This window comes from Vanacampus margaritifer, chromosome 15 (assembly GCF_051991255.1).
Source record: "Vanacampus margaritifer isolate UIUO_Vmar chromosome 15, RoL_Vmar_1.0, whole genome shotgun sequence".
Lineage (NCBI taxonomy): Eukaryota > Metazoa > Chordata > Actinopteri > Syngnathiformes > Syngnathidae > Vanacampus > Vanacampus margaritifer.
In genome coordinates, this window is record NC_135446.1 from 4,385,682 (window position 1) to 4,403,146 (window position 17,465).

Genomic DNA, 17,465 nt, shown 5'->3' on the forward strand with positions numbered 1-17,465 from the left:
TGCTTTTTCTTCACACAATGCCTCTTTTCTTCTCGTAATAAACAGCCACATGCCAAGGAGATGAAATGTCACGTCGGTATTATGTCAGGCTATTTGTGACAAAGTAAACATCTTTGTGTAGGGGAAGAATGGAGGAAAGAAAAGCCAGATCAACTGTATTACCTAGAGGGAATATGTGAGCAGTAATTATTAACCTTTACCGAGCCAAGGCATGTGTTTTACAGAGTTTTACAAACAGAAATGTTGCAAAAAGTATCAGATTGTTCCAAAATTACTCAGTGTGAAATTTGTGTAGTTCTACACATAGCATTTATTGTGTAGTATGAATGGCAACAGGTTAACTGGAACCTCTGCTACCTAGTGAAAGTCCACGTAAATGTTCTTCCTACCACTATATGTCAGTGATTGACCCTCATACACCAAGGCGCTGCAATAGAAAAACTGTGACCCATGATGTTCTCATTGGGAAGCAACAATGTACTAAACTGTTTTTTACTTTTTTTTAACAAACAATATTGCACCATTGTCAGGAAACAAACAGGATTGTAGCTTTGTTGTAATCATACAAAAAAAAGCAAACAGGCGATAAACAAACTGAATGTGCATATTTGAGAGACTGTTAGCAGTGATCGACCTATTTATTGACTGCATTTTGTTGACAGAAGCTCTCCATGCTTTACTTTTTTAGCCACAGGTATAGATGAGACTTGATGGGAAGTAGATAAAAAATGTATTAACATATGATACTCCATAGTATTTTGATTGGCCGTCACATCAACCAAGTGATTCAATTACAGCAAAACTCGTCGCTAATGTCCTCATGAACCCATGCGACATTTTCACGTGTCATCCACGTTGCTCTCTTGGTGTGCAACGGGCCAGATGCAGCAGTGTTGCACAAATCCAGGCTGGACTGAGCTAAACGGGCTTGAAAAATGGAAGTATTGTCCTTTTTGGGTGCGACAGTGGATCCTCTATGTTGGCCCAGGTGGCTCGGAACTAATAGGCTGGGCCTTTCTAAAGGCAGATGACACTGAATTTTGAGCTGAGAAAGGCCCGCTTTGTATCACCGAGATGCCCCGTCCAAGACGGAGCACACACACATGCATGCGCAACCCCTCTCAACGCCTCCCCCGTGAGTCGGCCATACACAGTTTGCGTGATAAGGGGCCTTGTGATAGCGTTTGTGTGTGCGTTTTTGGTGTAAAGCAGCTGTGTTTATTTGCTTTGTGTGAGTTCAATTCTACATTGTCCTCCCTTTTTTGCGTCTTGCAAGTGCGTTGTTAGTGAAGACGTGTCTGTGTGTTCTGGATTGCGCGCGCGCGTATGTGTGCATTTGCCGCAGCTGTGTGTGTGGAGCTGTAAACACGTCCGCTCATGATTCACTCCCTCACGACCCCGCCGAGACAAAGCGCTCTTTTCCCATGACTTTGCAACCTTTTCCCAAACAAGCGTCTCTCCGCTGAACCCCCCCCCCCCCCAACAATAGCTTCTCACATGGTGCGGGGAGGAGGGGGCAGCTGTAGGGGCATCCGTGATGGCGTGAATTGTACGTATCTAAAAAACGATGCGCGATGATCAAACGGGCGCTGGGCATCAAAGAGTTGGTAGAGAAAATGTGCTGCTTAATCATTCATGAAGAGATTGTGGGCGCAATCCCACAATACAATGGCCTGCCAGAGCAAGGGCACCAGGTTCACTATGTTGGGGTGTGTGTGCGTGTTTTGTGTCTGTATGTAAAGCCCCTTGTGATTGCATTTCCCCCTAACGAGGCCGAGTTCAGCTGTCCCTTCTTGTGTCTCTTTCTGTTTGTAGTGCGCATGTGTGTGTGAGTTGGCTTTGTTAGGCCCTAAACCCCCAAAGGCCCGTGAAGAATGCTTTCAAGCGTCCACTTGGACGAGGTGATGAAATGAAACGAATGATCAAGCTCATGAAAAAGAGAGGAGAGTGGCACACATCTTAGTGAAAGGAGGACAAATTATTTATTGTCCTCGCTTGCAGTTGACTTTTTTCTGTCAATTTTTTTTTACAATCGAACATACTACATGCGTGTCAACTATGTAGGCCATCGAACAGGATCCAACCGCACCGCTTACTTTGCAACTCAACGCACGTGCTCATTGTATAAGTGCTCATTAGTATCCAGAAGGCAGCGATGAACTGTTTTGACTAATTGATTCTTACCTGGAATTAGCATTGCTAATGAGCCATTATACAAACACCGTCGGAAATAAGAGTAAAGCCAAGGTCAATTGCAGCCCCTCTAGGTACAATAGGCCCGTTTCCACCGCTGGAACTTAGGGGTAGCTTTACGGGGCCAGCCCTGTATGTGCGCGGCGCCACTGCAGGAGCCTTCCCAACCGGGCCACATTTACAGGAATTTACGGGGACGAGCGGAGGTTTGACTCGAGGGAAGGTACTCCGCCGGCCAGATAAACTCCTGATCAGGCTCTGGCGCTGATTGGCTAAAAATTAATTAATTAATTAAAATGATCTTACCTTCATGCGTGATATGATGCATTCGCGGCTTAACCCTTGTGTTAAGCCGCCAAATAAAGTGCAATAATGGTCACTGGTGATCATCTTTTTGTATTATGTAACAAAAAATACATGATAAAAATGAATACCAAATTATTTTTAAAAAATTAAATAGACTTGAATTGATCAATACCAGGTTGTTTCATCATGTAAAATAGATTTTCGATTTAAAATTCAACAATGTTGCTTTATTTTAAGGCTTTGGTACGGCGGGTCATTTTTGACCCACCGTACCAAAGCCTTAAATGACAAGGGGAGTAAACAGAATGTTAAGATCACACAAGGAAGTTCATTCTGTCTAAACAATTGTCCTAATAATCCTTTGCCTTTTTCCGTTTCACTCTACTGTTAGGGTTTTCTAATTCTTCATCTAGACGGAGTCTCCTCCTACTCAAATAATCCATCCACGCCAAGTAAACGAAAATAAAAAGCAGAAAAAAACGGCAACCACCACAAATTTTCTTCCTTCCTCGTTGTTGTTCTAATTTTCACCACGCCGTGCTTGGGTGACGTCACGGATGAGTACGTGTGAATCGAAACTCGCGACGTCGCAAAATGGGCCGTACTCCGCAGTGGAGACACAGCCACAAGCGGGACGGCTGAGAGGACGGTTCCTGTGTAAGTCCCTACCCCCCTCCTTATACCCGAACGTTCTGAAGTGGAAGTAAGGCTAAATTCCGTTATTGGACTGTGTGGTGTTTTCCAAGGCCAAAGAGGTCCAGGTGAGATTTTTAGGTCTAGATGGTTCCCAAGTATTTTTGAGCCTAGGCAAATATTTGTCACTTAATGAATCACATCTTTGGCCAAGTGACATCTCGTAACGTCAAAACTCCTATTTTGGGGCAGTCGTAACCTATATACCTAATACCTAATCCCATAAGGTTGTGAATTTACGGCTTTAGGCTAACTAAACCGTGGTTTTTAAAATCCAACTCGACATGCGTGTATCCATAAATGTCCCCTTGTCCCCTCATTCCACTAATCTTAAACACAATCTAGATTCATCCCCAAGCTTAAGTAACGGCGGGGGGGGGTTACTGATCCTTCCATTCTAGGACGATGCAAGACAAATTATTCTCAGGTCAAAACATGACCATGTGTGCGCATGGAGACACACATGCTCCTTTCCACACCCCCTGCCAGGGGCCTCCTTGTTAAGTTGGAAAGGGTGAGCATGTTGCCTCTCGTCTTCTCTCGTTCTAATTAGGCAACTTGTCTGCGAGGCTCCCCCCGGTGACCGCCTTGCTGGGAAGCGCTGCGGGGATGAAAGGAGCTCACCTGCGGAGCGTCTGGGGTTTATGTTGCGAGCGCAAAGAATAGAAGCCAACAGTGTATTGAAACACAAGGATGAGGCGACGCGGTCGTCTCGGCGGCTAATGAATCCAAGAGTCACCAAAGCAAAACTGTCGGTTTAGTGCGTCTCAACTTCCCCTCGTCTTTCATCTCATCAAGCACGCTCGCTCACCGCTTGAGAGGCAAGACAAGAATGCGTAATGGGGGGCAGAGGGAGGAGAGGAGGGAAAAAAATGGTCAAATGAGTAAAGCCACCTGATGCTTTGACTGGTTTAAGGGAGGCCAGACGCGCCGGCGACAGCGGCTAACAAGCTGTCCATTAAGTCTAACCCGCGTTGCTAACTCAATCACTTGACCTACCTGGTGCAGTCACAAGCTCAGCAAAGGCTTTCATTCATTTTCACACGTACCGCACACACCGGAACGCTCAAACTAGAACAGCTAACCTAATCGCCTGGATAATTGTTTAATCTCCTCCATTAAACAGCGACTGGTGCAATTTGGGTTTTCCCAACAGATTTTGTCTTCTCTCTTTTGAGGTACAATGTGTTGGATGAATGGTCTGCACATTTGCTTTCAGTCCAGACTTTGGGGTTTCCAAACCGCACTTGTCCAGCTTCCTCCCACCTTACAAAAATATGCATCTAAGCTAAACTGAAGACTCCATATGTCCATTGTGATTGGCTGGGGTGGCTTGTCCAAAGTCAGCTAGGATAAGCAGTCTCAAAAAGGATTATGATGTCTTGTCACTTGCGCAATAGGTTGAATCCAAACTCATCCAGTCTTATTGACATGTTAATTGGACACAGTCATGTAACATGTATGAAGCATTGACTTGTAGAAGATTACATATCATGACTGTACTATGATCTGATCGTGTTTTGGCTTTAAGGGTACAATGGCTTATAACATGTAACTTTTTGGCCCTAGAAAAGGAGCCTTGGAGTCCTGCAATTAAGATGCCACACCTGTTTCTGACAATGAATCTACACAAAAAGTTGAGGCCATCACATTTTTCGTACTGTGTGAAGCATAGGATTGTCCAAAATTCCAACATTTCAGACATTCAGACAAGGAACTTGGGAGCATGCCTTCTCCCTTTTGGGCCTTAGGAAAGGTACCTGGGACTTAAGTCATTCATCTACTGTTACCGATTCCTGACCCTCTACTTTGTACCCAATTAAATGAGACAGCCTGGCTATTATCTCCATTGCAGTTCTTGCCCTAAATGACATTAGAGATTCTGACATTTTGATAACCTGCAATTTATTCCCTGTGAAAAACAAACTTTGAAGTCCAGTAGGACTTATATCGATTTATAATAGCATATACGTTTTTTTTCACGTGGGTAGAATCACATTTTTCCAACTGATCCAATCTCCAATGACGTACATCTTATGAAAGTGAAGCCTAGAAACATCCAAAACGATCTTCAAGTATGACCTAGGGCAGCATAGAAAGTGGATGAATGGACCGTTGCGGAACTAACAAGGTCTGTTAAATTCATCAATTACAAGGTCTGTCAATGTAGGTGCAATCGACGGCCATGTCGCAGCAGACTGGCCCATCGTGGTCCATACATGGCAAGTTAATGGAGCGATATTAGAAGCTCTCTTGCTTCAAATTAATTATTGGTTCTCTACCCTGTTCAGCTAAAGGTCATCCAGGTCTTACATTAATTGCCGCAGCATATGGCTGCCAACAGATTTTAGCTGAGGGACTGGCACTTAAGCGGGGGCTTTATTTTTTATTTTTTTCACAAGCTCAGATGCGGGCCATATTGTGTGGCGCTGGCAGCTATTGTTCAGCGCATTAACTTCACAGAGCTAATTACTCCCAAATAATAACTTTACCTTGGAGTTAAATTTTTTGGGGAAGCGCACCGCGTGCCAACCAACCTGTTTCGCACCCCATATGTTAATTAGCGGCCACATCTTCATTATGCCGTGACGGCGCTTTAAGTTCAAGCTGTGCCGCCTGGCGCGTGGTGAACGCAGTCTCCGCTCGCTGCCAATTATTCTCAACTCTTGCTCCCCGCGCCGCACCGCCTTCTCCCTCTCTTGTTCATTCTGTTCTCTGACGCTGAGAACTTTCTCTCGCCAGGACGATTCCTCCTGTCCTCCGTGGCCCTGTGAAACTTCTCACTTGCTTTCCAGATACTCTTTTCTTTGCAAACATTTAGCGCTGATTAGAGATGCTTTCTCTTGACGGGGCTCTCATTTGTCCATTTGTATTTCTTTCAGACGAGTTGTGTTTGTTTGATGGCTTTTGGATGTGGAGGAGGGCTTGGCAAGATTAAAAGCTCCTCATTCTCAATGACGACAGAAGCGGCGGTGTGATGTTTTGTCTGTAGTATTGTAAGGTTTTCATGTTCACTTTGGGACTGATGTGAAAGAGAAGCCGAGGAGAGTGCTATTCCCCAAAGTGCCCGCTGTTTTCAGATGTGCGTCTTCCTTTATATACCGAGATGTGGAGATTGTCTGATAGATGTGGCCTCACTTTCTCAAACAAGCATCCTGTTTCCTTTCTGTCAAAGTCTCGGGTCTCGCTTTCGGGGAGAATCATTTCCCTCTTGTTCCACAACTTCTAAATGACGAGCCGAGCATTTGGTACCTGGGCACTCCATTGGAGGCAACCGAATCTACCTCCTAACACCCTCACTATACTTTCACAATTACGGAAACCATCAATACTATAAAAAAAATTATCAATCATGATCGAATAACATGACCCAAACAAAATCAGCCAGCACTACTGATGGCTAAAGTTCCTGGACAGATTAGTTTCATTAGCAACACACAGAGGCTGTACAAGAACATCAACATACTGTACATGCTAAAAGGCAGCGTAGCCATTTGAAATACTAAATGCAGATGATTAATTGGTGTCTTTCAGCATATGTTCTGTGACACTTTTGAGAATTTTATGCCAAATGCGTGCCATGTCTCACTCAAGATTAGAAAACACTGATTACTCATTTTAAAGATCCTAAATGAGACGGAATGCAAGGGGGAGTCTTGGGACGCTCCTTTTAATCAATCAATTATTTAGTCAGTAGTTGCTCTAATAGATTGCACCCTTCTGTATTTCAAATTGTGAGCTTGTGTGAGTTTAAGGTGGGAGAACTGTAAATGGAGTCCAATCCCAAATAGGGAAGAAGTCCCAATAGTTAATCTCATCCGGCATCCGGGGGTTCTTGACCCGCCTGACTTTGCCTTGTGTGCGGTGCCACTGAGCAGCCCAGCAGCTGTTAAGTCGACTATTATTACAGCAACATATGGCTTGGGAATTATTCTCTCCTCTCAAATGCTTGATCTTTCGCTTCCATTGTGGAGAATCACATGCATTGTGCACCAGCGTTGTTGGGTTATTCATGTCTGCCTATTGTATGCTGTCTTTTATTTTATTTTTTTTCACGTGTGTGTTTCAATGAAAGAGGATGGCGATAGCGCCGAGAACCCGAGAGCGCTATTAAGGATCTTATGCGATATTTTCATTTGAAATGAAAAGAAAAAAACCCACGTGGATGTCAGTCACTCATGTGTGTGTCTCCTTGTCTCCTATCTCCTCCTCCCTATGGCGCGTTCGTCTCCCAAGCCAGCTCCGCTCCAGCATATGTCCAATTAGGCCTGAAAGGCAAAGCGGAACTGTTGTGCCTGTGATTCGTCCCTGCGGGGGGCCTGTCCGAGCGCCGCGCTGGAACGCCTCTCGCTTTCTAACGCGTGGTTTATGGGTAACCAAAAAATGCTGGTGTAATTATTGTTTTTTATTTTGGGGGGAGAGGGAGAGTGTAAACAGGAGCTGCTTGAAGAGAGCACTATTCCCCTGGGCCGGGATAGTTTGATTACAGTGCTGCTGGCATGCCGACACACGGGAGGAAGAAGTGAGGGATGACACACACACACACACAGAATATACTGTAGCCACACACACGCAGGTAAAAGTGAGTGTTTTACTCCTCAACAATCACTCAAATGTGACTGGATGATTCTGCGGCACATCTTTATGATTGTGCCGCTATTTCACATCCAATTTCCCCATCAGACGGCTTTTACCTGCCTATTATCCTATTCAGGGATGTCACTGCGGAGGAGGGCAGTCAAAGGTCAAATCACCTCAGAGCAAAATGGCTTCCGTTTACTCATTGAAGGCCAAACATCATTTTGATGATGGAAACGATTAGAAAGAGTGTTTCTATTCCACTTTCACATTTTAGAAGTGAGCAACGTGAGAATCCATTTCTGCTATTTGTCCTATTCTCCCCATCGAAGCAGCTTGCATCTTTTTTTGTCGTCCCTCTGTCACCTTTCTCCCGTCTCAAACTGTACGTCCGTCCATCACACACACACACACACACACACACACACATACACACAGACACACACACACAGACACACACACGAGCCTTTGTGCGTTGTTTTTGGCAGCGCGCTGCTTTGTGCAACCATCTGTCTCCTACTTCTCTCTCTTTTTCTGACTCCCCCGTCTCTTCTCTTTCGCTCTCTTTTGGCTCCTCTGCCAAAGACAGGAGTTTTTCTTCTTCTTCTGCGCTTCTCCTTTTAAAATACCACGAAAAACCTTGTGAAGCCGCATGGCTGTCTGCCGAAGAGTGCGCCGATATGGATACGTCGGCGCGTGCGAGTGTGTGTGGCGGGGTTCAATGGGGGAACATCATCTTTTAAATACAAGGAAATGGCCAGCTGCTAGGAACTGTCCACACTCCAGAAAGTGTCTGTGTGTTCCATATGTCAATGATCTATATGAGCCTGAAGTAAATAAATAAGTAATAAATGTCAATTTTGGGAACAATGAAGTGCAATTAGATCATTTCCCATGATACTCCTACAAAATGTGATTGGTCTAAAGTATGCGTTGATGAACCAATCATTTTCCCCCTCTTTTTAACTCCCCTCCCCCACACACCCCCACCCTCAGCAGGTCCAGGGCCAACTACCGCCACTGATGATTCCCGTATTTCCTCCGGACCAGAGGACCCTGGCGGCAGCGGCGGCCCAGCAGGGCTTCCTCATGCCTTCCGGCTTCAACTACAAACCGGGCTGCAGTGAGTGCCATCAATATACACACATAATGAAAGAAAACTCTGAAAAGTTCATGTTGTTTGAAAGTGTATGCTGTAGACCTCATTTGTTTATCTCCCTCATTCCTTCTCTTGGCTTCAATCGTTTGTCTTCTATTTTTTGATTTATAAAAGCTACATGACTTTTTGGGGGGCGCTCACGCTCCGGCTGTGTGTCAATGTGTTGTTTACCACGATAAAGAGAGAGAGAGACAGAGAGAGAGACAGAGAGAAACAAGGAGAGAGACAAGGAGAGACAAGTGGGCACTTGCCAGGAGATGCTGGGAATAAAATGCTCCATGAGGGGTTCGGTTTAGAGAGGGGAGGGGCTGGTAATGTGACCTGCCCCAGGTTCTCCTCACATTAACACGAGCCGCAGCCATAACGGCTTTCCAACGCTGCCCACACATGCACAAGCGTGGAAGCCAGGGATGCATTTGCCATCTAGCAAACACAAAAAATAAACACGGACACAAATAGGATGTGCCCCCACCCAAAAATAAATGAATTTCAGAATTTCACAGCTTCCCAAACAAGTTTGCTTCCTTTTAATTAGAGCTACCCACGAAAGATGCGGTGGGCTTGCAGATTTTGCCAATTCTTACTGGACGTTTGAAGTTGAAGATCCTCATGCTTATGCAGCACACATTATAGTGAACCCACATTTATTGTGGGGATGGGAGGGATACATTCCACACCCACCTTCAATGAGTGAAGATTCACAGTCTGAAGCAAAGTGTGCTTGCTTCAAGCTGTTTACGTGTCACTACCAATTCAAGTTGACCGCAAAACTGACACAAAACAAAAGCCAAATGACTATTGGTAGATTTAAAAACCACAATGTTCAACCAAATCATATCAAATCATTTAATCTACTGCTAACATATAATCTGACATGCCATAGAGGGGCTAATGGAAACGAGCATAGAAGTTGGTTCTTAAATGCTACTTGAACACGTGCGGAGCAGCAACGCACACACACAAAGCATACACCAATAACCACAGGTTTTGCCGGAATAACGACTATTGGGCTCTATTGGACTCTTAATTAGGCTGCAAGTCTTCCAATAGAACTCTGCACTGTTAATGCACTAAACTGTAAATCCAAACTTGCCTGTATACTGTAAAAACCCACAAAAATGATTGCTTACACAGCGAAAAACGAATGAGTCAATATAAGTTTGGTACCACTGGATTGAAGTAATGTACAAAAGACTAAGATTAATGTAGAGCAAACAGTTACCGAGGCTCATATTCCATAAACAACATGTTTGTTTTCTTCCGTCCTTCTTCCTTTTGTCATAGCGACCCCGCAGGAGCAGCACAAATATTTGCCTGGCTCATGATTGTCTTGAGAACGATTTGCTTTGGAAAAAAAAGAAAAAACTGTTTCTTATTTTTTCCTAAGAAATATATTTTAGGACCAGAGTTATATGGGAAAATATGTCAGTAAAGGCCAGTTTTGCTCATCCCAGGTCACATTTACTGATGGTAAATGATTGCAATGCAAAAGCACTTTTTTTTCTTTTTTACTTCATTCGACACATTCAAATTTCCTTTGCATGACAATTAAGTACATTAGCGGCCCCCTTCATCTCTCTTGCCCAGCAATTACGGCTATCTGCACCTGCACGGTCACCATCACTAATAATTCAAGTCTCTTCTTCCTCTTTTTCTCTTTTATCAGCCCTGACAAGATGTAGGATGACCACAAAATTAGGGACACGTGCACCTCATGGCCAATATTGTACGTCGGTATTGATGACTGCAATTTTTGGTGCAGGTGTACCTAATGGAGTGTCCAGTGAGGGCAGGCGATGACAGTAACAGACAGCCGAGGTTTCAAAAATAAAAGAAAAAAGGAGGAGTGTGCTGCAATCGGTGGTGGCAGCTCTTAATTACAACAGCGCCACCCGCTTTATCAGAATACCCTCACCTCACCGCTCTTTGTCAGAGGGTATTAGGGGAGGAAGACACACAATCAGGCTTTTCATTAAAGACCGCGCGCACAAAGGGCAGCTTTAACAGCTGCACAGAAAACTGTGGGAGTGGGGGGGTATGCAATATCGAGGCAAAGAGAAAAAAAGATTTAACAGCTACCAGTGAACCCCGTGTTTGCTTCGGGTTCTTGCTCAGAGAAACGTTTAAAATATGAGGGGATTGTCCAAACTTTTCATGGGGATTAACAGGAATTTATGGGAATAAAATTGACAAAATATTTGGGGAATTTAAAAGTAACAGATTTCATGCAAGTAGAGAAATAACTTATACTTCAGATATGACACCACTCCTGTGAAGTGAGAAAAAAATTAATCAACAAAAAACAGATCAATTAGCATTTGCAACATTAAAAAAACGTTTCCTATTTGTCAAGACAGTGTTAATGACTGTACATGATAAATACGACCTGTGAAAAAAAAATCTGCCGTCTCTTGTCCCTCCAATTAGATTTTTCCACCGTAACCAAACTGATGACATTTGGAGTAACACTCCATATTACAAAAAGGATTATCAGTACATTATCAAGATTTTATCCAATAAGATAACATTTTGCAAGATTCACATCAACGCATTACAACAGAAAACAAAGATCTTCTCCAATTTTTTCCCTCCAATTTTTCACTCTGTTGTAAAATATTAAGGGTCAAAGTATTTTAAATGTTCCGCCTGCGATTCATATCTTTAGCGTTATAAGAGACCAACAATAATTGTAAAAAGTAATTTTAATCATTACACCTTTTAATTTTAATTTTAGCCTATTGTATTATTTGTTTTTAAATGATTGGCTGATTAATTGGTGATTATGCTGCTATACATATCAGAATGGGCATGAGTCTAAAATAAATTCTTATTGCCGGTGGCTAATCCATAGCGTGCTAAACTGCTTGATGACTCAAATGATCTTGTTTGGACAGGTGACCCGTACCCGCTGCAGCTCATCCCCACGACAATGGCTGCGGCTGCGGCTGCTGCCGCCACACCAGGCCTGGGACCCCTTCAGCTGCAGGTACGGAGGTCAACCACGATGTCATTACGTAGCTTCCAAAAATGCATCAAGTGATCCCGTGTAAAGGTGATTATTATGGACAGCTGCCCCGACACATATACTGCTCACACATTGAGGCCAAATAAGGTCAATCGTTTGGATTGTACAGTACATACATGTGCACCTGTTAGTCCAAACACGCCGCCAGCCCATATGTGAGGCACTATGGGGAGAAATAGCAAAGCTGTGTGAAATTCTATCAGCGCGAACGTTTCTCAGCGCCACTGCTGATTTCATTATGACTCTCCCGACTGTGTGTGTGTGTGTGTGTGTGTGTGTGTGTGTGTGTGTGTGTGTGTGTGTGTGTGTGTGTGTGTGTGTGTTTGCCTTTGTGTATTATGAGGACATTTCACCTGAATACATGCCGTGCTGCGAGGACATTTTGAATTATGAGGACACAGCCCATGTCCTCATAATTATTTCAATGCAGAAGTGCTTCTAGGGCTGTAGAAGGCTTAAATCCAAAGTTTTAGCCAATGTCCTTGTAAAGCATAATTACGTGAATTTGTGTATTTTTGTGTATTTGATGGCGCCCCCTGTAGGAAGGTCCTTGTAATGCACCACTTCATGAATAATTCACACCAGTGTATATTTCACAGCATTTGATTGGCTGACCATCACCTGTCCTCACAATTACGCACGTCTCCATAATTCAGTTTTTTCTCAAAATGCTGTGTATTGTGAATGTTTGTCTGTAGACACAGAGCCTTTTTTTTTTTTTTTTGCAGCCACCATTTCCTAAGTAAATAATTAAATAATGAAATACCCTACGATATTTAATTATATATTTCAGTATTTAATTATTTCAGTGGTTGTTTATTTAAAAATGTACAATGGTTAACAGCAGAGACAGAGAAACTGTCAGTGCCGTACATTAATTCATCATTTAACATCCCACCCTGCCTTTACAGTATAACATCTTTCTGTACACCAGCGGCCAAATGTTTTGAGAATGACATTGATTTTCTAAGAATCTGCAGTGCTGACTTATTATTGTTTTTTTATGATGGCAATTTGCATGTACATGTACTCCAGAATGTTATAGTGATTAGATGAATTGCAAAGTCCCTATTTGCCATGAAAATTAAAGTAATTTCCTTTAGTGACCTTACAAACTTTAAGTGAAGAAGGCTTCAGGGCACCCAAGAAAATCCAGCAAAAGCCAGGACTATCTCCCAAAGTTGATTCAGCTGCAGGGATAAGGACATCACCACCAGTGTAGAGCTTGCTCAGGAATGGCAGTAAGCAGGTATGAGTCCATCTACACTCATGGTGAGGGAGTAAGACTTTTGGAGGATGGCCTGGTGTGACCAGTGAAAAAGGGATTCCATAAACACAGACCAAAATAAGGAAAAAAGAGTTACAGTTATTTTCTCTGATTAACCCCCTTTCCAACTGTTTGGGGCATCCGGAAAAATGCTTGTCTGGAGAAGAAAAGATGAGCGCTACCATCAGTCCTGCTTCATGCCAACAGTAAAGCATCATGTGACCATTCATTTGCAGGGTTGCTTCTAAGCCAAGTTACTGGGCTCGCTCACAATTTTGCCAAAAAACACATGCGTCCATTACTAAAGTATAGTACCAAAACATCCTCGGACAGCAACTGTGTGACAGCAGCAAGGTTATTTTATTTACTAAAGCAAAAAAACATTTTCGTTAATGAAAAAAAAAAAAATAACTTTTTAAAAAAGCAAACTGAAATCACATTAAACGATTACAAAATTATCTATAATTCTAGCAATAATATCCTTTGTTTTCGTCTGTGGTAATTAATTTAGTATATGAGCCTTTCGGGTTAATTTTAAATGTGATCTATTTTTTTTTTTTAATTGACACTGTAAATCATAGAACAATAGCCACTCTTATCAACAAAGTTCATAATCCAACACTGAACCAATTTGTTGATTTAAATGTGATTTATTATATTGCCCGGAGTACGGAAGTGACGTCATCTAGCAGCCCCGATAGAGAACCGCCCCCGGCTCTAATTACTTCACGAGACGTGATGGCAGTGTAGCTGTGCTAATGAGGTAGGTTTGAAGCTCGAATTTTTCCTCCAGAAACTTGTTTATTTTAATGTTGGTCGCTTGTGTACATTGCTGAAAATGATTTATAATGCAAGTCCAGTGTAAGTGCAGCTAAGCTAACGTTAGCATACCTAACCATCTGTTGATTATGATGGTTGCAGCTAATTATTTAGAATTGCTACGCTTTTGTTAGCGACGGTTAGCTCAGTTAGCATAGCAGAGCTAACCGTCTGTTGAGTAAGATAAATGCTAATTGAAATTTTTAAGAGGAAAGCAATAACAGGCTGGTTTGATAGGCTGGTTTGTGATGTGAAAATATACAATGGTTTAGTATTACCAGTACAGTATAAATGAAGTATTGGTAAATTGCTGCATTTGTGTTTACTTAAATTTGTTCTTTAAATAGAAATATTTCAGTAAAGTCTGTTAGTGTTCATTACATTTAATTTATGCAAATATTTAGCAGAGCTGTGCTATCCACTATTTTATTTTCGTTGGCACATTTACTGCACACTGCACAGGATATTATGGTCCACAGAAAGTCAACTTCAAAACATCTGCACCAAGTTACCTATCAAACTGATTGAAACTCATTTTTTTCTATAGCTTTAGATCATTATCTTCAGTGAGATATGTCAGTCATGAGGCCACAGAGGGCAAAAGTTAAACCCAAAGAAGAGGTAGCATATTTTTCATCCTTAGGTAAAGACAAGGATGGCTTCACCATAAAATATATTAATTCATTCAAAGGTGAGTATTGGTAAAAGATTCTTTAGTATGGGCCTAGTTTTCATTACTGTTATAATGAAATATTTCTGTTGTATCCCTTTTTCTTTGTAAGGTCGAGGAGTGTTCAGTTCCTGCTCCTTTCAGAAGGGAGTCTTTCCTACTGAATATCGAGGAGAAGTTATAAGCAAACAGGAACGTGAAAACAGGCTGAGAGTGTATCATGATGCCCAGAAGGTTTTCATGTTTGAATTTCACTACAATGGAAAAACACTATGGTATGTTTATATGGTGTGTTGTCACACTTAATTTTGTTTTTTTTGGGGGTGGGGGGGTTATCGTGCAAGGTTTGACAAAACATAAAAGATTAATTATAACTCAAAAGCAAAAGTACATTCTTTTCTCAATATAATTTTTTTTGTTTTTATTTCATTTTTTTACAATATTGTGACTTATTTTTTTATTTTACTTTTACAGTTATCGTGAGTATCGCTAACCTCACAATATCATGTTGATTATCATATCGTGATTGCTTATCATGACATTTGGATATTGTTTCATACATGTGACATACTAGAATTACTGGTCGCACATTCATGATTACATGAAATTACAGTATAGCAGTCTAGTCTTAGTAAGAATTTAATTGTATTGGTATTTTTCTATTCATCTACCCCAGGTTTCCACTGAAGCACAACCTGATGAAGACACCGCTATCACAGACTGCGCCAAAGTTGACCAGGTGACTAGATTTCTTTTTGAATGTTGTTGAAATCAGTTTTCAGAAGCAAGACATTAGTGGAGGGTGGAGATACTAGGGCTGCACAATATGTGGAAAATATCTTGGCGCACGAATGGCTCATGCAATATGTGCATTGCAAAGACGTGCAACAAATGGATATTGGATTGTTTGTATACTTTAGTCTGAGGCTAAGCGATATGGCCAAAAAATTAAATAAAAAGTCTTTTAAACCAACCATCCAGCATTCTGCCACCACTTGTGCAAAATTTCAACTCACAATAACATCTGGATGTAACAGAACATTATAACAGTTTTTAATAATCCAGAAGACAAAATACATTTCACGATTTAGCAAATTTTCAACGATTCAATTTGAATTTAATTTATTCAATTAATTTGATTTATTGCCAGGCCCTACTTGAGTCTGATTTTGACCAATCAGAGACAACCTTAATTGCGCATCGCCATACAAGAGAATTGTATCGAGGAGCATTACTAACAAAAAAAACCTTATTTGGATAAAACTAGATCAAAATGAGCATGATTATTTTTCCGCATGTACGTGCATTTCTTTAATTAGATTATGAAGATATATATATTCGGTCCATGTTTAATGTCAAAATAATCTCCATCACTGTATAAAACACCCATGTCGCATGTTTTGTCAATACTGTGCAGCCCTCGCAAGATACACAGTCCTCACAATGTCGTAGTTGTGAATAACTGACACTCTGAGGACAGTGTATTTATACACTGTGAGTTTAAAATACGTTTTGAGGGCTTGGAGTTACACATACAGTCCTCACAATTCATACTCTGGTCAGGTATGGACACTCTGAGGACTGTGTATTTTCTTATTTTTGTGTCATTGTGAAAAATAGACGTCACCAATTTACACAAACCTGTAGTGCAGACAGATTTATTTATTTATTTTTGTAATGGCAAATAAAATGAGTTTGCATTCACATTACTTTAACCTATTCATTGTTCTGTATGTACTGTAACTGTGTAAATGCACAGGTACAGTCAGTCGTGTTACTAAGAATTTAATTTTATATGTATTTTTCTCTTTGTGTACCAGGTTTCAACTGACGCACAACCTGAAGACATACAGTAGCTGTCACAGACCAAGTTGACCAGGTGACTAGATTTCTTTTTGAATGTTGATGTTGAAATACGTTTTTCAGAAGCAAGACGTTGCACAATATATAAAAAAAAGATCTTGTCGCACGAATGGCTCATGCAATATGTCTGTTGCAAAGACATGCAACAAATGAATATTGTATTGTATACTTTAGTCTGACTTTGACCAATCAGAGACTGCCTTAATTGCGCATCGCCATACAAGAGAACCGTATCGAGGGGCATTACTAAAAAAAACGAACTTATTTGTATAAGACTAGATCACAATAAGCATGATTATTTTTCCGCATTAACGTGTATTTCTTTCTTTGGATTATAAAGATCTCTCTATCTTTATCTTTATGTCTATATATCTATCTATATATCTGTCTCTCTGTCTATATATATATATGTATATTTGTGTGTATATATATATATATATATATATATATATATATATATATATATACTGTGTATATGTGTATATATATATATACTGTGTATATGTGTATATATATATACTGTGTATATGTGTATATATATATACTGTGTATATATATATACTGTGTATATATATGTATATATATATACTGTGTATATATATGTATATATATATACTGTGTATATATATATATATATATACTGTGTATATATATATATATATATATATATATATATATATATACTGTGTATATATATATCTATATATATACTGTGTATATATAGTATGTATGTATACAGTATATGTATAGATCTTTTTTTTAGGTCCGTGTTAAATGTTTAATCTCCATCACAGTATAAAACACCCATGTCGCATGTCAATACTGTGTAGCCCTCGCAGATACACAGTCCTCGCAATGTCGTAGTTGTGAATAACTGACACTCTGAGGACAG

The 17,465-nt window shown here is 41.0% G+C and overlaps 1 protein-coding gene and 1 long non-coding RNA gene across 10 annotated transcripts in view; both read left to right on the forward strand.

The window, feature by feature from the left end:
• The window catches only part of sox5 (SRY-box transcription factor 5), a 93,897-nt gene that overhangs the window by 47,059 nt on the left and 29,373 nt on the right, over positions 1 to 17,465 (forward strand). For 5 of the 7 annotated variants that reach the window (XM_077545488.1, XM_077545489.1, XM_077545493.1 and 2 more), the window contains 2 exons: positions 8,767 to 8,893; positions 11,824 to 11,915. In XM_077545488.1, the coding sequence (XP_077401614.1) occupies positions 8,767 to 8,893; positions 11,824 to 11,915 (219 nt within the window). The remainder of the gene's footprint in view (positions 1 to 8,766; positions 8,894 to 11,823; positions 11,916 to 17,465) is intronic. The other 2 variants (XM_077545490.1, XM_077545495.1) reach the window with 1 other exon arrangement.
• The window catches only part of LOC144035638 (uncharacterized), a 14,623-nt gene continuing 9,121 nt past the window's right edge, over positions 11,964 to 17,465 (forward strand). The window contains exons 1-4 of one of the 3 annotated variants that reach the window (XR_013288472.1): positions 11,964 to 14,731; positions 14,823 to 14,985; positions 15,387 to 15,449; positions 16,531 to 16,589. This is a non-coding gene — a long non-coding RNA (uncharacterized LOC144035638). The remainder of the gene's footprint in view (positions 14,732 to 14,822; positions 14,986 to 15,386; positions 15,450 to 16,530; positions 16,590 to 17,465) is intronic. The other 2 variants (XR_013288471.1, XR_013288473.1) reach the window with 2 other exon arrangements.